Below are 25,283 nucleotides of genomic sequence, written 5' to 3'. Positions count from 1 at the left end.
GGGGATGACTCCCTCAAATATTTAATGGGGGGGTGAAGGCACCTAGGCCTATAGGAGTTGGCTGCTTTGCCTAGGACAAGTGTGAGCTCCCCCCCTCTTCCTTCATCACTGTATTGGAGATATCATACATTACTGACAGTTCCTTCATTCATGTGGTTACAAAACACGGATCCACATGGATCCTCAGGATTTTTGCACTGGGTCACCCCAAATTCACCATCAGATCACATAGCATGTCCATGGCTACAGCATGCACCAAAAAAATCACGCACCCACTGTTGCCTGGGGCCGCAGTGGTGCAAAAACGTGGTTACTAAGTACGGATCCACATGGATCCTCATGATTTTTGCATTGGGCTACCCCAAACTCACCGTCAGATCACATGTCTGTGGCCACAGCATGAACCACAAAAATCATACATCCACTGTTTCGTTTAGAATATTTTTTTTCTTGTTTTCCTCCTCTAAAAACTATGTGCGTGTTATGGTTGGGAGCGTGTTATAGAGCGAAAAATACGGTAGTTTCTCACAAGCTCTCTGACAACTACATGCACATCTGCTTATGAATGCCCATGCCTATGCATATATTCTCATTTATAAATAGAATTAGTACAGCATTCCTACAGGCACATGCATACACAGTGAAGCTCTCTCCCCTCTCTCCATCTACATTCTCTCTTACTGCCAAGTACCATTGGCAGGCTGTGAAGAAAAAGCCAGGGGGAGAATTCACTCCGTCTGTTCTTGTAACCCACCCAGGCACACGGTGGCATTTGCAGCTTGGGAAACAAGCACATTTTTCTTCTGGAACAAAGTTATTTGCAAAAGCATTCATCAGCTGCTGGTGTTGGCAATGGTGGACTCTTCCTTTAGGTGGCCAGTTTCTTCAGACTTCGCCTTGGGCTAATGTGGTCCATGGAAATGTGAAGGGTCATAATTGGACAACGAGTCTGAGATTCTCCATCCCTGCTCTATATTCTATGGGGGGGGGGGGCTTGTAAGATCAGTTTTTTAAGACTTTCCATATCAAAGAAGAACAAAAAACAATAAAAACTCACAGCATATAAACCTATACATTTGGCTGCAGCAAGCATACAAACCAATTGAATCAACAATAGAAAATCACTCATAAATTGACAATCCATAAGACACAAATAATGAATAATGAATGTTCAGTTTGATGTAATGCGATTTATAATACTGAGAGCAAGTATAGCCCAGTAGAGAGGCATCTGGACTTAGCTACAAGTCTAATAATCTATTTATATCTATATCAATTTAAATGCGGGTGACCATGTCATACTGTGGATGAGAGATACAAAAATAGATCATAGTGGCTCTTGCGTCATCTATAGTATATCAGCTATGCCTCAGTTTCACCAGAATATACCATACATGAAATTATACGAATAAATTTAAAGATGTGTGGTAATTCTCGATGAACACTCTTGTGATACTGAGTGTAGTTTGAAACTGAGATGCACTGAGATGTTGATTAATGCAAGCCCTATCACTCAAATGTCTCAGATGATGCTGGTTGCCACTATCAGTGATAGGTTTTATCTTGATAATGTTGTGGATCAGCTTTGGGAAATAATTTTGAAGGATCTTTTAAGAGTTAGAGCAGGCCCATCAGCAATATGTATACAAATTGGATTTTATACACCAAGACAGAAGTTATAAATCAGCAACGCTTGCGACAATAAAACAAATTCAGTCCTAGGGTTGCTGACAAAAACATGTTCCAGTTAAGCATTTTTGGCTCTTTCGGATCTTTGTTCAGTTTTGGACATACTTGACTGACTGCATTTGTGAGAGTCCACACTCCAAACTACTCTGATTCTATGTTGGTACTATGGAATGCAAATGAAAATGCAGACTAGAGAGCTATTCACATGAATAGGAGTTTGGACCTGCATAATCTGCACTGGGTAAGCTTTGAGTAGTTGTTGGCTAATTGATTTCTCTCACAGTTTTAGGGTAGCTCTTTAGCATGAAGAATGACATACTGATAGTACTAAAGGAATTTGGGCATGTTACTATCGGGATCATTTCCATGGGGATTGCCTAGAAGTTGTGATTAGATTTGGTTAAGTTAACAAGATTCTGGAGGCCATGGTTTCTATTTTATTAAGTCTATGCAGTAAGGATATAATGCTTAAATTTTACATGGTGGGGCCTGATTCTTTCTTCACTGTATGGACAATAGAATACTCCAGATACATGATTAATCTTAGGGGAGATCAACCATATACCCTTTTCCTCATGAAGTCAACATGTTGATTTGGGCCTTTCAATGGTTATTGCAGTTTCCAGATTTAAAACCTTTGCCAGCAATCGGTTTTGCCAGAGGGTCATTTTAAGGAAAAGGTGGAAGTGGAGTAGGCAAGCCCCAATACCAGTTCTAACTCATCCTTTTTATTTCTGGGCTGGCAAATAGATGTTAAGGCTGAACCTTTGCAGATACTGCATTTGTTCCATATGAAATATGAGTCCCTGATCCCTATGGGAACTCAGTTCAGGCCTGACATAGCCAGCTGCAATACTGGATACTTCATGGAGTATTAATGAGATTAGTTCACGACAGACGTAGAAGAAATGAATCAAAGGTACGAATGTACCTTTAGGCTCATTGATCATTCATCCTGACTGTTTGCAGGGAGATTAGATGACACCAGCTATTTACTGAACATTCATTCTGATTTGTTTGTGGTTAGGTTGACCCACATTGCATCAAACAAGGGTTATCTCACACTATCCAGTGCACTTTCCTGTCAATTTCTTTATTACAAAAAAGATCAATTGGGGCAAAGGGATTGAGTTTGTGGTTCAAGAGCTCTAAACCAACTTTAATTGTGCAACCTGCTGGTATGTTTTCTGACTATTTCCAAGAGCTAACATTTGAATCTTTCTGTGAAATACATCTTCCTCCCCATTAAAAAAACTAGTACCCCATGGGAAATGGGGCTTCAGCTGAGTGTATGTGTATAGGAAACTCTGCAAGTGTAGCTAGAGGTATACAGTCTTGGGTCCTTAGATGGGGCACTGTACAGTGTCCAAAACCTAAGCTGCTGGAAGACAAGGTATTTCACACTTGCTACAGCCTTTTGCATATTTGTTGAGGGTGATCTGACCTTGAAAACCTACTTATGCTCATGAATTGCTCTTTGCCGCAGTGAAACGAATTTTTGTAAACCTTCACCTGTTCCTTTGCTGGTGGGAATCTTCAAGAATTTTCCAGCAGAACATTACCTCTACTACTAAAACATTTCTTCAGCCCTAATTTTTATTCTTTGAGTCAAAGGAAAAGATGTGTCTCTTTATGAATGATATTGTGAAAAATAACAAGGTCTCTCCTTTGTTTATAGTACTACATTGAAGAGGAGGTCATTGAGGGTGAACCGGGAGAGGTAAAAGCCTCTGCTTTATGCGCAAACCCCTTGTTTCGTTATTTTTAATGCTTTTTCAGGGTTTTATGTGTTCCCACATAATAATCCACTAGGATGTGAAATTCATCCAGTACCCCGTAGAACTGTGTGACCAATGACTTAATCAAGAAATATGGCTTGATTATTAATGCAGAATATTAACACAATATTCAAAGAAGTACTTTTCTCCTCTGATGCTGTGTGGATGGCATTAATTTGCAAAGGGCTCTAATGGCATTGTATTCTTTTGCTCCTGTAGTTGTTATTATGCTCAGTGCTTTGTACGCTATTAGATGAGGTTTTTCTTGCTTCCCTTTGGATGGATGCAGATTCAGAGTACAATCTGCATCCCAGAAAAATCATTAACTAATATTTCATGGGCTTTAGTGGTTATGACTATACCTCACACGTTGATATAATGATAGCGGTGCTTCAGTTTACAGAGAACAGTGAACAGTATTCCTTAAGAACCACGAAATGAAAAATGTCATTTAAAAGAGGAATGGAATAGATTCAAAATAAGAGATGTACCAAAGTCTTCTTCCTGCCTACTTTTATACCTGTACACATCAGTCCTGTATCCATTCATTGTGTGGTGTCATCCATTTTCATCATGCACACCCCAATCTTGCATTCCTATCTTTTGTTTCTTGTTTATGTGATGGCGCATCTTCATGAAATTACTGCAGAATTTATAAAAACAATTTGATTTAATCGATTCTCCAAATGTTTCTGTTTTAAATCTTTACCAGATGAAATATTTCTTCAGGCTTTCAGTAACATGTTATCTGACTGGAGAGGGTGGTAGAGTTCTGCAAGTAAAACAGAATCTATAAAATAAGAACACAAAATAAGCTAATATGCATGGAAATTTCTCCACTTACAGAAAGCTCTGTAGCTTTTACAGGCTGGTTGAATCTGCCTGAGATGTTATCCTAAAGCAGACATTTTTTTAGAATCCACTGCTAGCTGCACCGAGGTTATTTTTGTTTCCTATGATGGGTTGTCACTTTTAGAAAAAGTATTTTATAAAAAGTTTAACAATAGATACTTAAAATAATTTCTGAAATTTATTTTATTGCGGTTTAAATCTAACCATGTTTAAAACATGAGTATCAGTTTAAGGAACAACAAAAAGCTAATATGTTGTGTACTATATATATCTATCACTTTCAGGTAAATTATATATATGCTGCTTCAGTTTTATGAAGTAAAGTGAGCCTTATACAATTTTTTTTAAAAAATGACCTCATATACATCTTGCAGAGACACTGATTATTCTTGTTTAGCGATTCTCTGATCACGTAGTCTGGTGTAATCTCACTCATTTTAATCTTACTAAAGGTTATTACAAAGTATAAGAGTTTTAAGAGTGTTTCTGCCCTCTGAGCCTACCCCATCACTGATCCACATTCAAAATTCCTCTTGACGTCAGTGGGAGTTCTCTGTGTGCAATGGTGGTGTGAAAAACTCTTGTGAAATCCAACCCCGGCGGTGAAGAACCAGAAACCTTTATTTAGAAGACAGTCAACCTTTTGAACAGCCAAGCTGTTTCTCATGGAAACAGCTTGGGTGATGTGTGTCATGTTAATATAATAAGGGGGACTTATATTGGGGGGCCCAATGTAATAATAATATTAATAATTTCATTATTTATACCCAGCCCATCTGGCTGCAGTGTCATACCTCATTGTGTCCTGCACCGCAGCATTGCTAACTCATGGCTGATGCTTCCCAGGAGTCCCCCTTGACACATTCACACACAGAATGTGAACCAAATATTTGTGAATACCCTGAAAATTCTAGCACTGATCTCTGCAGTCACGGTGATAGATTCTGCAGCTTCTGAGTGAATTGACCCTACAAAAGCTATTGTAAATACACTGTCCGGATAGGGTGGCCACTTATAAATCTCCCTACAAAAGAACAAATGCACCACCATAAAAGAGGGCAAAAGGGCACCTATTTGCGTAACATTTGCATTTGCTAATTGATGTGTGTAAATTTGATGCAAATTCAAAAAATAATTACTGCAATTTAAATAGAAAAGAATAATATCTCACCACTGTGGGGAAGATTGTGACCGGGTGACCTGTGCAGATGCTAACTCAGGCTCCCTCAAACTCTTCCCTCCAGATGTTTTGAGACTACAATTCCCATCATCCCTGACCACTGGTCCTGCTAGCTAGGGATCATGGGAGTTGTAGGCCAAAAACATCTAGAGGGCTGAGTTTGAGGAAGCCTCAGCTAACTGGTGATGGTCTTTTTAATGCTCCCCCTCCGCACAGGTCTTTCTTTAAACCACAGATGGAATGGATAGAAATGTCCTCTGTCAGGTCTTCAAACAAAGGACTGCCCTCTGTAGGCCTAATGCCCTATCCCAAACATATGGTCACCATAGATTCCTCCCCTCCAATCTGCCCTCCCACTCCCTAATTAGTCCAATTGCATGTTTTGATTTTTACTCCATGCTGCATATGGAGAGGAAAGCTAGGGCTGGGAGCTGTCCATTGAAAATGGAAACCTGGGTCTACGGCAGTCCACATCGGTAACATTGATTTTTTGCCAATTTTTTTGCCAATTTTTATTTTTATTTTATCTTGGGGGGGAAAAAAGCGCTGAACAACTTTTGTGTCCGGATTTTCACTTTCTGAAATATGGCAAGCCTAGGAAAGCTGTTTACAAGACTTATCCCAAATGTGTTAATTCAGTAAGTCCTTTCAACCACCACACAGGTACATTAAGTTATTTTATATTTTGTGAGGAAATGGTGCAAACAACAGTCAGTACAATCCATTGTTGGGGTGAGGGTTAATCTTTTTGTTTTGTTTTGCAGTATGCATGAAAACTGTTAGAGACTCTTTCTGAACAAGCCCATGTGTATCTGGCTTGCATTGATCTTGAAATGCAGTGACCTGATTCACATATCACATTAACCCATGGTTAAAATAATGTCTTAACCTTATTTTAACCATGGTTAAAATATGAAACCATGGATGTTTCGCTCCCCTCCTGCTCCTGCAGCACTACTGGGAAGTGAGTCACGATGGGGCTTGTTGTGTAGTCCAAAACTGCACTTTTGGTTTCTTTTCCTCCAGACAAATCACTAGGGGTAAACCAAACACCAGACCATGGTTTGTTCCCTAGCAGCATGACGGAAGTAGAAGTAAAGGCAGAGTGCAACCAGGAGCGGAGGAAGGGGGCGGTGGGGTGGTTCTCCCCAGGTGTCATCATTGGGGGGGTGACATTCGACACTCCATCTGCCCATGACTCCTAAGCCTACTATGAGCCGACAGGGGAAGGGCGGAGCTGCGCCGACTTGCCAGTGGCCTTCTCCCCCCTTCCCCCTTCATCCTGATAGCTCAGGGGAGGCTTGGGAGTCACAGGTGGGTGGTGTGCCATTGCCCCCCGCTCCCAGGCTATTTCTGGGCGGGGGAGCCTCCCCCAAGCTGTCAAAAGGAAGAGGGAAGGGAGGAAGGCTGCTGACAAAGCGGCGCAGCTCCCTCCTTCCCGCCCAGGAAGCAGCCCGCCATGCACCGTTCGCTCACCCCCCCGGGTGTCTTGCCCCCTGGGACGCTCCCTGCGGGTGGCACCTCCCTGAGACACTCACCCCGCCCCCATGGACGCTTGCCCCGCCTCTGTGGCCCCACCCCCAGGTGCACAGCATGTGTGCCACTCCGGGGGCCGGAGCAGCTAGCTCCACCTCTGAGTGCAACACCTTTAATTTCAGCAGCATGCGCCAGCACACTGCTTGTTTACATTAAACCATGGTTTGTTCTAACTATAATTTAATGTGACATGAGGACCAGGCCACTGTATATTATAGAAACTTTAAAAAAAAATAATGAATAGGAGATAAAAGTTTGGTTGGTTGCAAGTTGCTTTGAGTTGCCCTGGGTGAGAAAAAGCGACTAACAAATTTAATATTAAACCATAAAGTGATGATAGTAATAAAAGGTTCTACAGCTATTCCAAAGTGCTAATTGAAACCCATAATACTTCCCCCACATTCCTAGATAATTACGGAGATCACGGAGACAACATACACCACTGGATCTGGTCCTCACACGGTAACCACTACAAAGCATACTACTGAAACCATGGACACTGCTCACAAGGCCTCTCCTCCTGTCAGAAAAAAGGTTGTACGGAAAAAAGTGGACACGTCAAAGTTTATGACACCTTACCTGGATCACAGTTCGAAAATGCAAAAGCTCTTCAGTGACGTAAGTCAAAAGTTGTTTCTAACATCTCCCGTTTGAAGCAACTGAGTCCCAAGTTTGGCTAAGTCCAAACTTTCAGAGGTTTTATATTTGCGTTGTACATGGTTGGTTTTTTTAAAAAATATCTCAGTTGTTTTCAATTTAGAAATCTTTGCTTGTTTTTTTTTAATGAATATTATAGCTAACAACATTACAAATGACGCTCACCTGTTCTTTTCACTGTAGTAAATATTGGTAACCATGATTTATCCACTCTAAGTGTGTGGAAGGAGGGAGGCGGTCTGGCCTACCCTCCACAGAGCTAATTTCAAAATAATATTGGCATCCGCACAGCATTTCCATCCCTGCCATAAAGCCTAAAATTTGATGAAAAAAATTAATTTCTGCTCCCCAGAGCACTACTTAGGGAAATAGAAGACATAGGTCGCCTCTTCCTGCTTTAAACTATCTTTCACACTAGGCTTGTATTTCTCTCCTTAGGGGTACATAGAATGTCTCTATAAATACCACTTAAAATCTTCAGATGAAAGTACTTCCACATCACAGTTTCCAGAGGATTCACAATAAGAGCTTGATAGCATGTTGACTCTGTCCTCATTTTGCTCTGTTTTCCCTTCCAGAACAAGTACAAAGAGAAGTTTGAGAAGGAGAGAGGGAAGCCATATGCAATCACAAGTGACACCCCTGAACTTCGAAGAATCAAGAAAGCCCAGGACCAGCTCAGTGAGGTAAGCGCCAGGGCTGTCAGAGCATTTAAGCAGTGAGCTGTGCCTCTCTGAAGCTATTTTAATTCTAGCGAGGAAGGCAGGAGCCACACGGATAAGGTTACAGTAAGCCAATCTGGAACCTTAGAAGAAATGTTGCTAAGATTCTTGGCATAGCAAAATGCAGACTCGGCATCAAGCTAGAAATTCTAGGATTCAGGTTAAACGCCTAGATACCTGTGAGTCAAGGAGGGAAGAATAATAGCTTTTTTGACCAGCGACACCCACAGACCTACCTACCCACCTACAAACATACACATGTTCTTATTCAATAAAGGAAATGTGGGCATTGAGGCATTGTGGTCCAAGATTGGCAAACACAGGACGGGTGCTGATGTGCACTCAGATTACTCACCTGCATTGAGATGCACATTTATACCTGGGCATCTCTGATGAAGCCTCCACTTTCACTTAATGGTATAGTTGGAAGTCGATATTTCCAGCTGCTTAAAATGTCCGCGCTCGTAAAACATGGTGATGCATGTATCTGTTTTTTTGTTTTTGTTTCATTGAGTTATGTTGCAAATACATACAGATCAAAACTTTTAAATGTGAAAAGAAGAAAAATAATTTTAAAAGGTTACAAAGAAAAAAAAGAAAAGGAAAAGAAGAAAGAAAATCAGAAATTTAAATAAATTACATAAACTAATACAATTAAATCTTAATGAAGATAAGAAAAAATCATAGATGGAACAGCGTTAATTCATTCATTATTAAACTAAGACTTTGCAAACCAAATACATACACTTTAAACTGTTACCTCTTATATATCGTCTGTTTTCCTAAGAAGCTAACACTTCTTAGGTATTTCATTTTTCATATTCTTTTGTTCTTTGGACTTCCATCAGTCTCATAACACTTTAATTCCTAATGAAAACCAACTTAATTTCAGTACATCCCTCATCTTGGTATCAGGGAGCTTTTTACCTTTGCAGTGTTATTCTAGACACATGTATCTGTTGTATATGCTGTTAATTATGGGTTCCCTATTCTGTATATGTGGTTTCTGTAGGTTAAATATCGCATGGCTGGTGAAGCGGCAAAGACTAACTGTCACGTGGATGGACAAGCAAGAGACATAGAACACGCAAAGAAGGTCTCCCAGCAAGTTAGCAAGGTAAGTCCGAAAAACAGGAAGGGGGCAGATATGGTGAATCTCTCTGGGGAGTAAATTCCACATTTGTGAAGCTACCACTGAATTTATTCTTCTTCTTTAGGGGATATTTGGCTGTAAATGTCCAGAGCATAGGCTTTAGGTGAACAAACAGAGGTGCTTCCCTTAACCTTGCCGGTTTGTCTCTCTAGGTGTTATACAAACAGAACTGGGAAGAGAATAAGGAAAAGTACCTGCTCCCCCCTGATGCTCCCGAGTTTGTGCAGGCTGTAAAAGCTTCCGAAATGTACAGCAAGGTAGGCCAGGCCCCGAAAGCCCCTGAATTATTTCCCCATTCATTTGGTGCCTCCTTCATTCAGCTTATGTTTCCCAAATGGAACGTGTTGTTATTGCTTCCCTTTCTCTAAGAAACGATACACCGAAGACTGGGAAGCGGACAAAGCATTATTCTACCCTTATGACGACAGCCCCGAACTAAGGAGAGTAGCACAGGCGCAAAAGTCCCTCAGTGATGTAAGTACTGAGATCCTGCTAGTGCGTTGTGGACCTGTGTTGTTGGATAAGGAAGTCCGTGTTTAACACGCTTCAGGCGGCAAACACTTGATAGGATCATTAAGATATTTTAGTCAGCATGAGGGTGTGGGTGGGTATTTTCTTCCTAAGCTGAAATGTAAGGATAACAACTTGTCCTTCAAGCAGCATGCAGCTGCAATCCTAAGCACATTTGCTCCCTGACATTACTGAGACTTACTTCAGAGTAAACCTGCTTAGGATTGCCAAACACTATAGAGCAGTGGTGCTAATTTGATTGCCTTTATTTTACTAGTGAGTGCAAGCTAGCTCCTCTGTGAATAGCCGTGTTAAGAGAAAGCAAGAGTGAATGTCTTCCTTGCTGAAACAAGCAGCTCTTGTCTGTCCCTGTTATTTCAGATTGTCTACAAAAAGGGGCACGATGAACGCAAAGCTAAATACACTTCTCTGCCAGACCCACCTGATGTGGAGCTTGCCAGGAAAGTGACCCGACAGCTCAGTGATGTGAGTATACTGTAGGGTTAATTCTTAGCATAGAGGGCAGGGAAAATACCAAGTGCTGTAAAAGGCAAAGCTATGCTTACCACGTGGCCTTCTGCAGTCATTCTGGCCCCATCTCGATTTCCTGTTGAATCTTACCTCTCCCTCTCTTCCACCCTCTTTTTCCATCAGTGGAGACTGCTATTGTACTCAGGTCCTACTTGCCAGCTTCCCATGGACTGTCTATACACCATATATTTAAAGTACATGACTATCACCAAAGAATCTTGGGAACTGCAGTTTACCCCACACAGAGCTACAATTCCCAGCACCCCAAACAAACAACAGTTCCCAGGATGCTTTGAAGGAAGTAATGGTGTGTACCCAGCCTTGATTCACTACTGCGAGAACTTGATCTGATCTAGTAGGGTTTTTCTCATTTATATTAAGCATTAAAAAAAAAACTACCCATCTGATTCGTGTTTGATAGTACCACTGGTCCTGCTAGCTAGGGATTATGGGAATTGTAGTCCAAAAACAGACCCAAGTTTGGGAAACCCTGGTCGAATCCCATTTTGAATCTTTCTAAGTTGGTGGCCATCTGGTGGCAGAGAATTCCATAGTTTAACTATACATTGTGTGAATAAGCGTTTCCTCTTGAATATTTTACCATTCAACTTCATTATAAGAGCCTTGCTGGATCAGACCAAAGGCAAATTAGGCAATCTTTTGTGTGAGGTAATTCAGTTAGGAAACCTCTGCTGAAGAGACCTAAAATGCTAAAAGAATAAAAATAAATGTGCCTCTCCATTCCATTTCCATACAAAATAATGCTTCACAGACTTGGGAAATGTGACGGCAAACAGAATGCCCATATCTGATTTCATGCGTTGAATTAATTGCACAACTGATGAATTCCACAACCATGAAGCATGACTAATAAAGTTGATATTTAGGTATAATTAATCTAGTACCACGATGGAAAGAAGAGGGATGAAATTAATGTGGTCGTGTAATTTGTTGTAAATAGCCAGTAAATGAAACTCAGAACCAAAGCAGATTGTGATAACAAAAATAATGTCTGACCCCCTCATTTACATTAGTCATGAATTGCTGCATTTTTCATTGTTCTCTTCCTTTAATGGAATGTCTTTTAATATATCTCACTACTGGTCTCTCTAATTTTCCCCAAACATACCTTTTAGGGATAGGATAGGCAACCAAAGGAACAGAGCACAGACCAGAAGTCTAGGGCAGGAAGATTAATGAGAGTAGTTTGGAAACCAAGGCTTTTTGGTGGTGGGAGAATAAAAGATAATTGAGTTAGTGGGAAAGTGCTGTAGTTCAATGGTAGAACATCTTCCTTGCCTGCTGAGTTCAATCTCCAGCATCTCCAGGTATGATTGGGATCCCTGCCTGAAAACCTGGAAAACCACTGTCAGCCAGTGTAGACAAAACTGAGCTAGATAGACGAGTGGTCTGACTCCATATAAGCCAGTTTCCTATGTTCCTATGAGATCCTGGGGTTTTTGGTGACCCCCTTTTTTCCTGTCTGTCAGCACCACCACATACAATTAATGAGAAACTTTCATACGTCTATGTAGCCTTTTGTTCCATAAGGGGTATGTTTTATATTTATTGTGATTCGTTATCTTAGGGCCAGTAACAGGTGTATAGATTCTACATTACTGTGAAGATTTGATTGAATTCTATACAAATTCTGGTTGCTACTGTAGCATACATGAAATGCAGCCAGAATTTTAATTGCAAAAGGTTGGAAAGGAGAAGCTCTCCCATCCAAATTAGACTGGCAAAACAAACTGAGGGAATATGCAAAACTAGCCAGATTATCAGCAAGGTTCCCAGATGTTACCGATGAAAAATTCAATAGGGAGTGGGATGTATACAGAGTTTATTTAAAAGGACATTGCAAAAATATAAATCTGTTGGCAGATCTGGATTGACTTTCTGCATGTAATAGGGGAATCTTATAAAATTAATGTAATTGAAACAACCTAGAGGAGACAAAATTTAGCGTGCAGATAAAGAATATAATTTGGGAGCCACAATGGGGGGACCGGAGATCATGTTGAATCCAACTACAAATTGTTACATGCAACAAGCACCAACTATGGAATGAATGTTTATTTTTGTTTTCCCTTTCTGTTGATTACTTATGTTACACAGTTTTTTAAACCAATGAAGCAGAGAGAGAGAGAGAGAGAGAGAGAGAGAGAGAGAGAGAGAGAGAGAGAGAATTCTATACAAATTCAAGTTGCAGTCCCCTCACCTCCCAGTAATGCTCAGGAGTAAAAACGAAAATGGGAAACATTTAAGGGGATGTTGAAAAGTATAGCAGTTTCATAGCAGCTGTGAAGAAACAAACATATTATAGGAGTTGATGTGATTCCTTTACTTTAGTTGGCTGTGCACAGTTCAATATTTGTTTTTGTTTTCTACAGCGCAACTATCATGAAGACTATGACAAGAAGATCAGGGGCAAATGGAGCCAAACTCCATGCTATGATGTTGCAGTTGCCAGAATGAATGCTGATAATTTGAGCCCGGTAAAGAAAGTGTATTGCAATTCAGCAAATGAGTACGGATTTTGTGCTTTGATCATTGCGTTTCCGTGCTGCTTTCTAGATTCTCATTTCCTTTCCCAGTTAAATTCCAACTTAGACCTGTATTTTACTGAACTGAGTATAACTGTATTTTCTGCTCCCTACAGAGAAAATACCAAGAAGACTGGGAGAATCAGAAAGACCAAATCTACTTTATGCAGACTGAAACACCAGAGTATGCAGTTAATAAGAAAGCTGGAATTGCTGCCAGTAAGGTATGCTTAATATTCTCAGTACTTATTTAGATTGTGCCCTCTCTGAAATACTTTAGCAATTTCCCAATCCGTATTTGAATAGGCATCCACTGTTATTCCCGTTATTTTGCAAGTGAAATGAATATTGCATCCATTTTCAACATGTTCAAGGCCTTTTGCTGCCTTAGGTGGAATGCGGAGTATTCTTGATTGGCTCTCTGTTTGCATGCAGAAAGGTCAGCTTCCGTGGTCTCCCCTTGTATTGTGCTGCCCCAAATAGCTGCTTAATCTGCCTCTGTGGTCAAAGTCACCTTGCTGCTGGGCTCCGCAACATTGAGTAGTTGGCAACTCTCTTGGCTCTTAGTATTACTGAAGACACTGGGCACTGACAATACATTTTTTTTGCCCGTTGTTATCTTTCTCAGATTCTATAGCATAACTTCAGCACAATGGATAATACAGCCTGAAAAGAGTTTTTTTTAAACACACACACACAGAGCATCCCTTGCAGGTATAACACATTTTACTTGCATCACATGAGATGAGCACAAACAGCTGCTTGAATCACAGAAGAAATGCCAATTGTTGGCTGTAAATGGCACTAAATTTCTTAAGAGTCTTGGTTTTGCACTTTTCCCTCGCTGAAGAAGCTAAGTAAATTCCTCAAACATATTTTATAAAAAGAAGTGAAAGATAAGCAACGCTATAAATAGTGCCAACCAGGAATTTAAGAGACTCAAAGTACACAAGTTTGGAAAAGTGAGTGTTTTTCTTCTTAATTTTGCTAGATAAAATACAAAGAAGATTACGAAAAATCCAAGGCTTCTACAGATTATAATGTGCTTCCAGCTACAGAGAACCCACTGCTTAAACATCTGAAAGCTGCTGGAAATCTTGTGAATGATGTAAGTGTGGTTCATTTCTCCAGGGATAATTTTGGCCAAGACCAATCAATAGTTTGTTGTAGCCATTCATTATTCAGAATTAGGACACTTTTTATGGATTTGCTTTGCAAGCCTATGGATTTACTTTGCAAGTTAGCTAGATCAACTGACTAACAACCTTTTATTGATTAAAAATGTGCCTCTGATTAATAACTTATCAAAATCGTTAGCCACAATAGCTGAATGGGCCCTTCAGATTCAGATACTTTGGAATGCTAGTAGTTAGAGGACAAGGAGTGGAGAGAGGTCTGTTGCCTTCATGGACAGATAGGAACAGAGGTGAAAGCTGTTCCCTAGTTCTGCTGGATCTCTCAGCAGCCTTTGATACCATCAACCATGACATCCTTCTGAACAGTCTAGAGGAGCCTGGAGCTGGGGGCACTATTACGCAGTGGTTCCGCTCCTTCCTCCTTGGCCGTGTTCAGAAAGTGGCGGTGGGGGGGGTGAGTGTTCAGACCCCTGGGCTCTCACTTGTGGGGTGCCGCAGGGCTCTGTCCTCTCCCCCATCCTTTTTAACATCTACATGAAGTTGCTGGGAGAGATCATCAGGGGGTTTAGGCTAGGTGTCCACCACCTAGTATGCAAATGATACCCAGCTCTACCTCTCCTTCAAATCTGAACCAATGAGGGCAGTGAGGGTCCTGTGTGAGTGTCTGGAGGCATTTGGCGGATGGATGGCGGCTAACAGATTGAGGCTGAATCCTGACAAGACAGAAGTATTGTTCTTGAGGGGCAGGGCAGGTGTAGAGGACTCCCTGGTCCTGAACGGGGTAACCGTGCCCCAAAAAGACCAGATGCGCACTCTGGTTCTTATTTTGGACTCTCAGCTGTCCATGGAGGCAATCTGGCATGCAGGCTGAGATCCTACCTGCCCTATACTGTCTCACCAGAGTGGTGCGTGCCCTGGTTATATCCCATTTGGACTACTGCAATGCACTCTACGTGGGGCTACCTTTGAAGGTGACTCGGAAACTACAACTAATCCAGAAAGCTAGACTGTTGACTGGGAGTGGCCGCCGAGACCATATACACCGAGTACGTTTCCAAGCACAATTCAAAGTGTTGGTGCTGACATTTAAAGCCCTAAGTGGCTTCAGCCGCGGCTCCAGTATACCTGGAGCATCTCTGCCCCCATCGTTCAGCCCAAACACTGAGGTCCAGCTCCAACAGCCTTCTGGTGGTTCCCTCACTGCAAGAAGGCAAGTAACAGGGAACCAGGCAGAAGGCCTTCTCAGTAATGGAGACCTTCCTTTGGAACACCCTCCCATCAGATGTCAAGGAAATAAACTACTTGACTTTTAGAAGACATCTGAAGGCAGCCCTATTTAAGGAAGTTTTTAATGTCTGACATTTTATTGTATTTTTAATATTTTGCTGGAAGCCACCCAGATGGGTAGGGTATACTACTACTACTACTACCAATAATAATTAAATAAAACAAACAAATAAATAAATTATAGGGCATCTCTGCTAACCACTGTTGCAAACAGGGTTCTTTGGTCTGATCCAGCAAGGCTCTGCCTAAATTCTTACCATCCTGGGTCAGAAAAAAATGTGCATTTGAATCCAAATATCCCTTCTCAGCAAATTTAAGGCAGCCCAAGCTTGCTAAATTAATGGCACCATGATGAGTAGGGGGAATCATGCTATTTGATGGGGGTCTTTTACAATATGGCTTTTCCTTCCACCTGGCAGAGGTTATATAAAGAAGCATATGAAAAAGCGAAAGGAACCAGCATTAATTACTGTGACACTCCCAAATATCAGATCGACAACGTTCTGAAAAACTTCAGCGATGTAAGTATGGCAGCAATTAAATAGTGGTCCCAATGAGACTTCCATAATCTGGTAAGTTTGTTATGACTTTCGGCACTTGTCCTCCAGGTTAAATATAAAGAGGGATATCAGCAGAATATCTTGGGCCGCTACATAGGCACCTTTGAGGACCCATATCAAACACACTGCATGAAAGTTGCAGCCATGAAGAGTGATGTAAGTATGGATTCCATTTCCTTATGCTGTCTTCCCCTGTTCAGATGAAGTTTCTGGTGGTTATTGATCCCTTGTGACCTTTCCTAGAAAAACTACAAAGCCGACTATGAAGAGGACAAGGGAAAGGGCTACTTCCCTCAGACCATAACTCAAGAATATGAAGCCATGAAGAAGTTAGACCAGTGCAAAGATGTGAGTATTTGCTTCCTATGGGATCTCACCTTTGTCCTATCTTATCTTATGCTACGTGATCAGGAATTTCAAGGACTTCATGGAAGGAGCTGAAGTGTTTTCCTTTAAAATTTCTTACAGATTTTCCGGAAGCATGAAACATTTCAAATGTGTAAATCACAATTTAAAACACAGATGAATTAACAAATACACATCTATGTTAACATATATACACAAGCCAAAGATCAGGCTTAGGCTAAGTACTAATTAATTGCATCAATCATTGACTTTAATAATTCACAGAACTGAAGATAAGTGCTCTTCCCTCTTTTGAAATATTCATCCTGCTAATCAAAGGTCTGTTTTGAGTCAGGTGCAAATTATACATTACTCATGAAGGCATGTAATGGAGCTATAATACTTCTCTTTGACTGAAAATCAGTCATAGAAGGCAGGTTATTATTGGGGGGGGGGAGAATATGAGGAAGAGAATGATTTTGAGCTGGAAAATGTCCAACGGAGAAAAGCTTCAGCTACTACTCTGCTGAGAATTTCAGCCTCTTGGGGCTTTACTTCATTAAAATAAAAATGGTGTGGCTTTCTGCCGTCATTTGCATGTGAATTGTAGCTAACCCTCAGGTCTCGTAATTTTGAAAGGTGACATCTTCATATGCTTTTTACAGGTTTCTTGTGACATCTACTGGCCAGAATATGCTTAGCTTTCTCACACATCTCAAGTAAAACTATGTACACTAACGTTGCGCACTCTCTTTAGCCACAGCAGGGCAAATAATGGTCTATGCCTCTGATTTATATATACAGCCAGCCCAGCCATATGTATGTATGGTGCTTGGCAAGTATATATGGTTTTGTGCCTGGGTTGCACCATCATCTGTGATTCTGTTGTCTGTGAAATCCCATAAGATGATGTTGAACAGTAAATATACTAAAATCTGTTTCATATTTCATGAGCTGGACATCTGAAGCCCATTGGAACTTTATAACTTTTGTAGTCTTGAGTTCTTTCAGATCTGCAAAAGACAGTCTTGCAATCTTGGTTGGCCAGTAGTATTTTTGATGAATAAATGAATACTGCTGTATCTGAATTGAATTAGAAGTCTATTTATTTATTTATTTACATTTTTTTTTATTTCATAAAATTTATGTACTGCTTGATTTGTAAAAGCAACAACAACCTCAAAGCGATTTACTGGTGTATAATTCTGTTATTACTGGTACCTGCTGGAAATTAAATGTCTTTGTCTTTTTCCTCCCTCTAGCATACCTACAAAAAGCATCCTGATAAGCTCAAATTTACACAAGTGACAGATTCTCCTGTTCAGACACAAGCGCAGATCAATTCCAAGCAGCTGAGTGATGTAAGTTACCTGGCAACTCAAACAAACTCCAACTCAAGCAACAAACTCTTAGGTTTCACTAGACCGTGTCTGGCAAACAAGCTTCCGCTGGTGATGTTGTGGCTTCACCTCGCGACAACACTGGAAGTGACCCAGAACAAACAGATCAACAATTCAGAAATGGGCATAATACTTGTTCTGTAAGATGACTCGATAGATTTATGCAGAAGCAGGAATACGCACTGGCCTTCTCTGTTAACAGAGATGTGCGGATTCCGGATTCCTTGAAAGGTTTATGCCCTTGACCTGAGTCCTTGTCCCTTATCTTGTGTGCATGATAGAAATGGTTGAACAATTGTCACACAAATGGTGTGTATTAGAGAGGGCAAATGTTCTTACCTCTTACTCAGTTTCATTGTGCTAGCATTTCAGCTGAAGCCTTCAGTGTCATTATTTTTTCATCTGCATTTCAGCTGAACTACAAAGCCAAACATGAGAGTGAGAAATTCAAATGTTCCATCCCTCCGGACGCCCCCTTGTTCCTCCAGTCCAGAGTCAATGCATATAACATCAGTGATGTAAGTACATTAGAACATGACATTTTCTTTCTAGGACTGAGCTTTGTTATTCAATGCTGGTGATTTGTGAGCCCTGGGGATAGTAGACGTTTATGTTCATTAGTTGCTTATGAATGTTATCAGCTGCTTTTGTAGGGGAAGGCTTGTATAATGAAGCAATCAACTCTCTAGCGATTTTAATTTTTAAAAAAAGTCTTATACAATTAGAGCGTTATATACCTTCTGCAATATTTTCTGCTTCTTCTTTGGCAATCACTCTTAGCTGAGTAAGATTGCCTTCCATGAATGTGGTCTTTACAGTGTGTCCATAAGTGGCTGTGGAGGCCAATTCTGGATCGTCACATCCTTCCACAGTGGGGACATAGGTTTCCGGGTGGGAGCTGATCATGGTGAGGATTTGCCAAGTGTGCCTTCCTCTTAGCACATTTCTCCCTTTCGTCCTGAGTTCGTGCTTCTTCGAAGTCCATGATGCCTTTGGTGAAGGCTGTTCTCCAATTGGAGCTCTCGCAGGCTAACAATTCCCAGTTGTTGGTGTTTATACTACATTATTTTATTTTACTCTGTGAGCCGCCCTGAGATCTTATGTTGAAGGCCTGTATATAAATATAATTAATAATAATAACAACGACAAGAACACCATAATAAATGGATCAATTTTTGCATTAAATCATCCTAATATTATGCCCCACCTTCCTCATGTTATTTGTTTCTTCTGCTTCTGTGTCAGACTTGCTATAAGTACGACTGGGAGACATCGAAAGATAAGAAATTTGAGATCAAGTTTGATGCCATTCCAATTCTAGCCGCCAAAGCCAATCGAAAAAATGCCAGCGATGTAAGTGTTACAGAGAAATGCAGTTTTCAGGCTTATTTGGATCAGCTTGCAGTGCAGAATGTTGAAGACCATCAATGTCTTATCCCCATGTAGGTGGAATATAAGAAAGCTTATGAACAGAGCAGAGGGAAGATGGTTGGAGCTCTGAGCATCGAGGACGATCCCAAGTTGCTACATTCTCAAAAAGTAGCCAAACTGCAAAGCGATGTAAGTACCCATTCCGTACACACTACACCGGTTAGCACCGATAGGAGGATACCTGCAGGGTACCATATTCTTCATCCATTTATTTAAGTACTTCTGACTCCCTGCAATAAAACTATTCTGAAATATTTGCAAAAAGCATAATGTACAAATCACGTCCAATACTGATGTAAATGTTATTAATAATAATAATAGTAACAATAATAATGCTGCTGCTGTATATTAGAAGAGTCCTACAGGTCTTTCAAAAGCTGTTTCTGTCAAACATTGATGAACCGTTGTCAGTTCTGTAGCCAAATTTATGAATCAGCAAGTATAAAACATTCCATCTAGCGGGACGCCCCCAGGCCCACCCCCTTTGCCAGTCCTGTTATGCATGCTTCTTCATTGCTTTTGCCTAGCTGCTATGTGCCTGTGAATTGTGATAATGGTCTGGATGGACAATGGAGAGGTAAGTGTGTGTGTGTGCATGTGCCCAGGGGGTGAGGAATGGATGTTTATAGAAACCACCTCTGACTTTCACATGGCTGGAATGTAGCCTCCAGTATTAAGTTAAGAAAGTCTGCCCAGGATCCAAATAGCCAAGCACATGAGCCCAAGCATGCTTCTCTCATGAACTTCCCCATTTTTCCTTTTCTAGACTAGATCCTAGTCATGCTGCAACCCAGGCTACCTCAGCTTTTGGAGTGACTTTTTGTGGTTTTTGAGGAGCAGAAGGGTGGAGCCCTGAAAAGCCTTGCTGGTATATGTGCAGAAGCTCCAGTATATAGCCAAAAGGGCCACCCCATAGCTATCTGGATCTTCTCAACTCCATCCTAGGACCAAATAGTGCACCGCCTGTTACACCATCATTTATATATACAATCGTACCTTGGCTCTCGAATGGAATCCATTCCAGAAGTCTGTTTGACTTCTGAAAATGTTCAAAAACCAAGGCACGGCTTCCGATTGGCTGCAGGAACTTCCTGCACTCAACCGGAAGCTGCGTCGGACATACGGTTCCAAAGAACGTTCACAAACCAGAGCACTCACTTCGGGAGCCAAAACGTTCGAGTTGCAAGGTGTTGCAGAACCAAGGTACGACTGTATATAAAGGGAGAGTATGCCAAGGTAGCTCTAGACGCATGTTTATTTTTATGTATTTTTTTTATTTAACAATTGATGTACCGCTTTGTTGTTAAACAACACCACCACCCTCAAAGCAGTTTAATAAAATAAAATGTTTAAAAATGGTTAATTTTTGAAAAGGTGATTAAAATCAACAGTGGCTAAAGAGAAAAGATTAAAACGTGCCAACATGTCTATCTGTCTGGATGGACTTGCCAAAACAAAAAAAGTTTTTGACAGGAACCGAAAAGAGTACAGCGAAGAAGGTGTCTGCCTGATGTCAGTCAGCAGGGAGTTCCAAGGTGTTGCTTTCTTACACCCTTACACCCACAGATTTCTTACACCCTCTTTTCTGCACCCCTTTGCTCTCCTTTCACAATGCTCTTCATTCAGGTTCAGTCGATGTGTAAAAAAACAAAAAACAAACTGTAATGACCTGCACAGTCAACTTTTATTGCTACATGACGACTTTTATATTTCACTCCTGGCAGAGACTATATAAGGAAGCATATGAAAAAGCTAAGGGAACAAGTATCAACTACTGCGATACCCCGAAGTATCAACTTGACAATGTGCTGAAAGGCTTCAGCGATGTAAGTGTGGTTGCAATTGCTCTTAGGTTTATGGCCTAAAGAAGACTTTGCTAAACCCCATTATGCCTATTGTAACAATTATGCCTATTTTAACATGTGGCACTTCTCCTCTAGGTTAAATATAAAGAGGGATATCAGCAGAATATCTTGGGCCGCTACATAGGCACCTTTGAGGACCCGTACCAATCACACTGCATGAAGGTTGCAGCCATGAAGAGTGATGTAAGTATTGATTCCACTTCCTTAACCTGTTCAGATAGAGTTCATGGTGGTTATTGACCCCTTGTGGCTTTTCCTAGAAAAACTACAAAGCCGACTATGAAGAGGACAAGGGAAAGGGCTACTTCCCTCAGACCATAACTCAAGAATATGAAGCCATGAAGAAGTTAGACCAGTGCAAAGACGTAAGTCGTGGATTCTGCAAGATCTTACTTATATCCTGAGTGACTTCACATTATACTGATTTCCACGAGATTAATGGAAGGAGCAAGAAAAGAACTACGTACTAGAATTCTATTTACTTGAAGTTTTGAGGGTGGGAGCTCATATGGACACGCACACACACAACGGGGGCACATTTGACCCCAACTCCACACTCTCTAACATGGAGTCGCACACCAGACAAGGAAATCTGGCTCTCCACCCACCAAGCAGCATTTGTGGCCTGCAGAGAAGTACCTGCCATTGCTGGCTTAAGTGAGAGATGAGGACTCAAGGAGTAAAAAGGGAGACAAAAATTAGCAGGTGTATGCACACCAGTGTTGGTACTGACTTGACAAATTGTGCACCTCAGCTTTCTGCTAATGAATAAAAATGAACCAACGATAAAAACTTTTCAGTCCCCACTCCTGACATGCATTTTATCAGCTATTATGTCAGTGTTTGCTTTCAAATTGTTCTCACAAATTAGAAACATGATGCTTTTCTTTTAATGAAAAGCAACCTTCTAGGAGGCTGGACCTTTGAGGTAGAAGTAGCATGAGTAGAGAATATTTTTTGGGGGAAATAGGCCTGCCATAATCTGCTTTTCTCCCCCCCCCCCCCCGCGCTGCTCTTCTGTTCAGAACTGCTTCCCGGGGCTGCTTTTCATTAAAATAAAATCGCTGTGTCTTCTTTCACTCTTATATGGGTCAAGTATTGTTTCCCCTCAACCTATGCATTTTACAGGTTTCTTGTGACATCTTGTGGCCAAAATGTGCTTTGCCGCATGTATGCTTTCCCAAGGAAAACCATACATACGAATGCTATTCACCCTTTATAGCCATAGCTGCACAAGTGATGATCTCCATCACTTTCTGTGTACTGTGGCAGAGTTAGATTACACTTGTGATTCCCAGGTAAAATCTACCAGAATCTTTCACACTTCCCTGGCTGGAGGACATACGAGTCCTCTTGGATGCTTCATATTTTTGACAGTCAGAGAACTTTAAGATTTGTGAATGTCAATGTTGCCTCTTGTGTTGCCCCCAGTTATACTTTTGCTGAATGAATGGAGGTGTGATATCTGAATTGGTTTATAAAACTCTATTTATGATGTTACTGATATATATATATATATATATATATATATATATATATATATATATATATATCAATCACACCATAATGCCAATGCCTACTGGAAATCAACTGCCATTTTGTTTTATTTTTGCTTTCGTGTCTTCCTAGTATGCCTACAAAAAACATCCCGATAAGCTCAAATTTACACAAGTGGCAGATTCACTCGTGATGGTACAAGCACAGATTAATTCCAAGCAGCTGAGCGATGTAAGTTACCTGACAACTCAAAACATAAAACTCCTGCCTTGTTTTATGTTTCACGGGGCCTAGCTTCGTCTTGTGACAACACTGACTCAGAATATTATTTGTTCATCCTACATTTCAGCTGAACTACAAAGCCAAACATGAGAGTGAGAAATTCAAATGTTCCATCCCTCCGGACGCCCCCTTGTTCCTCCAGTCCAGAGTCAATGCATATAACATCAGTGATGTGAGTATGAGCCTTCACTTGTTAAATAGGTGGGTGCAGCCACTTGAGTCAAAAGGATTAATTCAGATCTTCTGGTAGACCTGATAGGATAGTACTGAAATGGCCAAAAAGCAAGGGAGAGCAGTATAACAGGAAAGCACTTTCCTTGGGGTTTTTTTTAAGTTCAGGCCTGCAAGTTTGATGAGAAGAGTGCTTACAATGCCATCATTAAGTAAAGAGTTGCCTCAAAGCCAGATTTTGGCTCATCTTTTGTAAATAAAGCAACGTTTTGGAAGTCGAATGGACCTCTGGAACCGATTCTGTTCGACTTCCGAGGTACGACTGTATATATTCTCTACAATCAATGGATAGATTTAATGTCATTATAGTCCTGATATTATGTCACACCTTCTTCATGTTACTTGTTTATTCTTCTGTGTCAGACTTGCTATAAGTATGATTGGGACACATCAAAAGATAAGAAATTTGAGATCAAGTTTGATGCCATTCCTATTCTTGCTGCCAAAGCCAATCGAAAAATTGCAAGTGATGTAAGTGTTGCATAAAATTAAGATTTTTTTTTAAAAAAATAAAAATTATTTGTATTTCTATGCAGTGGCTACAGAATGTAGAAGACTATTAATGTCTTATCCCCATGTAGGTGGAATATAAGAAAGCTTATGAACAGAGCAGAGGGAAGATGGTTGGAGCTCTGAGCATCGAGGATGATCCTAAAATGCTACATTCTCAGAAAGTGGCCAAACAGCAGAGCGATGTAAGTACCCGTTCTGTACACATTGTAGTTAGCACTGGTAAGATGCCAGCCGTGTGCCAAATTATTTGCAAACGTCAAATTATTTAGAGACTTTTAGCTCTTTCCATTCCACAAAACAAGAAGCAAGGATAAATGGCAAAAAAAAAATAATTTTAAATATGTGTAAAAATAATAACCTGTGATTTATATCCAATACTGACTTAGTCTTGCTAATGAGTGCCAGGAAAGCACAATTCTGAAAGATATTCGGGTTCAACCTTTAAGTGAAATTAACATGAAAATGTTTCCCTTCATGATGAGCCATTGATACCACAAAATTCCTTTCACCAGAAGGCTATGGACTTAGTTGAGAAAAGGAGCCTTTTTGAATACATCCTTTTTGAATACAGTGGGATTCACTTTCACATAAACATGCTTAGGATTGTGCTGGGCAATTATGACTTAATCCAAAAAGGGCTTAGAGATATTAAGCGGAGATGAGAACGTTACTACCTATTTGATGGCTATTCAGATCATCCATCTTAATGCTTAAGGCAAGACGTTAACCAGTGAAAACAGAATACTGTGTTGTCAGCTCTGTTTCTGAACTTTTGTAACAACTATGTCTGACACGTAGTGAAGACTACCATACTGTAAGAGACTGATGGGTAATCCAGTGTAGAATGCCTATTGTTCTGGTTTGATGCTCTTTAGAGGTTAAAGTTCTGCTAATACTGATCCTATTAGCTAATAATAATATGATCTGGATCCTATTGATGTAAATGTTTAGTGTATTTTTACTGTATTGCAGCAGCCCAATCTTGATATAATTATGGCATGTCTCACCATAGCCATGCAAGTAGCCTGCATTTTACAAAGTATTAGGGTTTTTTTGGGTTGTTTTGGAAGTTCTAACTCTTAAAGGTACATGTTAATTCTTTTATAGCGTGAATACAGAAAAGGTTACGAAGAGTCAAAGACCAAGTACACAGCGCCGTTGGACATGATCCCAGTAGTACAAGCAAAGAAAGCACAGGCAATTGTCAGCAACACAGACTACAAGCGTCTCATCCATAATTACTGCTATCCCCCCGACAGTATTCCTGTGGAACTTGCCAAGAAAGCCAATTCTATACAGAGTGATGTAAGTAGTTATGCTTGTCTAGCATTGCTCAGCTAAGGAGGGTTTCATACAAACTCAAAGAGATGTGATGTTTTCCCTAGGCTTTTCCTGGACTCAACAACAGCAAGCCCCAGAAACCATGCTAGGGCTGGGATAAGGTGGAAACACCAGTTGTTAACGCAGCCTACGTACTTCCCATATTTAATTACCTTAAAAATATAATTCTAAGACGTTCACCATGATGCTAAGAATGAAAAGGATCTTGCATCTTAACAGACCCAAAGGTTGAATGAAGAAT

At 40.6% G+C, this 25,283-nt stretch overlaps 1 protein-coding gene across 47 annotated transcripts in view; it reads left to right on the top strand.

Moving 5' to 3' along the window:
• Nucleotides 1–25,283, top strand: part of NEB (nebulin) — a 161,676-nt gene that overhangs the window by 6,113 nt on the left and 130,280 nt on the right. For 45 of the 47 annotated variants that reach the window (XM_053406835.1, XM_053406916.1, XM_053406643.1 and 42 more), the window contains exons 4-28: nucleotides 3,368–3,409; nucleotides 7,444–7,653; nucleotides 8,271–8,378; nucleotides 9,427–9,531; nucleotides 9,720–9,824; nucleotides 9,937–10,041; nucleotides 10,459–10,563; nucleotides 13,002–13,106; nucleotides 13,271–13,378; nucleotides 14,146–14,262; nucleotides 15,997–16,098; nucleotides 16,186–16,293; nucleotides 16,381–16,485; nucleotides 17,745–17,843; nucleotides 18,296–18,400; nucleotides 19,128–19,235; nucleotides 19,329–19,442; nucleotides 21,038–21,139; nucleotides 21,254–21,361; nucleotides 21,439–21,543; nucleotides 22,808–22,906; nucleotides 23,025–23,129; nucleotides 23,552–23,659; nucleotides 23,770–23,883; nucleotides 24,809–25,006. In XM_053406835.1, coding sequence (XP_053262810.1) covers nucleotides 3,368–3,409; nucleotides 7,444–7,653; nucleotides 8,271–8,378; nucleotides 9,427–9,531; nucleotides 9,720–9,824; nucleotides 9,937–10,041; nucleotides 10,459–10,563; nucleotides 13,002–13,106; nucleotides 13,271–13,378; nucleotides 14,146–14,262; nucleotides 15,997–16,098; nucleotides 16,186–16,293; nucleotides 16,381–16,485; nucleotides 17,745–17,843; nucleotides 18,296–18,400; nucleotides 19,128–19,235; nucleotides 19,329–19,442; nucleotides 21,038–21,139; nucleotides 21,254–21,361; nucleotides 21,439–21,543; nucleotides 22,808–22,906; nucleotides 23,025–23,129; nucleotides 23,552–23,659; nucleotides 23,770–23,883; nucleotides 24,809–25,006 — 2,790 coding nt within the window. The remainder of the gene's footprint in view (nucleotides 1–3,367; nucleotides 3,410–7,443; nucleotides 7,654–8,270; nucleotides 8,379–9,426; nucleotides 9,532–9,719; nucleotides 9,825–9,936; nucleotides 10,042–10,458; nucleotides 10,564–13,001; nucleotides 13,107–13,270; nucleotides 13,379–14,145; nucleotides 14,263–15,996; nucleotides 16,099–16,185; nucleotides 16,294–16,380; nucleotides 16,486–17,744; nucleotides 17,844–18,295; nucleotides 18,401–19,127; nucleotides 19,236–19,328; nucleotides 19,443–21,037; nucleotides 21,140–21,253; nucleotides 21,362–21,438; nucleotides 21,544–22,807; nucleotides 22,907–23,024; nucleotides 23,130–23,551; nucleotides 23,660–23,769; nucleotides 23,884–24,808; nucleotides 25,007–25,283) is intronic. The other 2 variants (XM_053406851.1, XM_053406843.1) reach the window with 2 other exon arrangements.

Source organism: Podarcis raffonei, chromosome 1 (genome assembly GCF_027172205.1).
Source record: "Podarcis raffonei isolate rPodRaf1 chromosome 1, rPodRaf1.pri, whole genome shotgun sequence".
Classification (NCBI taxonomy): Eukaryota; Metazoa; Chordata; class Lepidosauria; order Squamata; family Lacertidae; genus Podarcis; species Podarcis raffonei.
The sequence above is the reverse complement of the archived record's forward strand: the minus strand, read 5'-3'. Positions and strand labels throughout refer to the sequence as shown.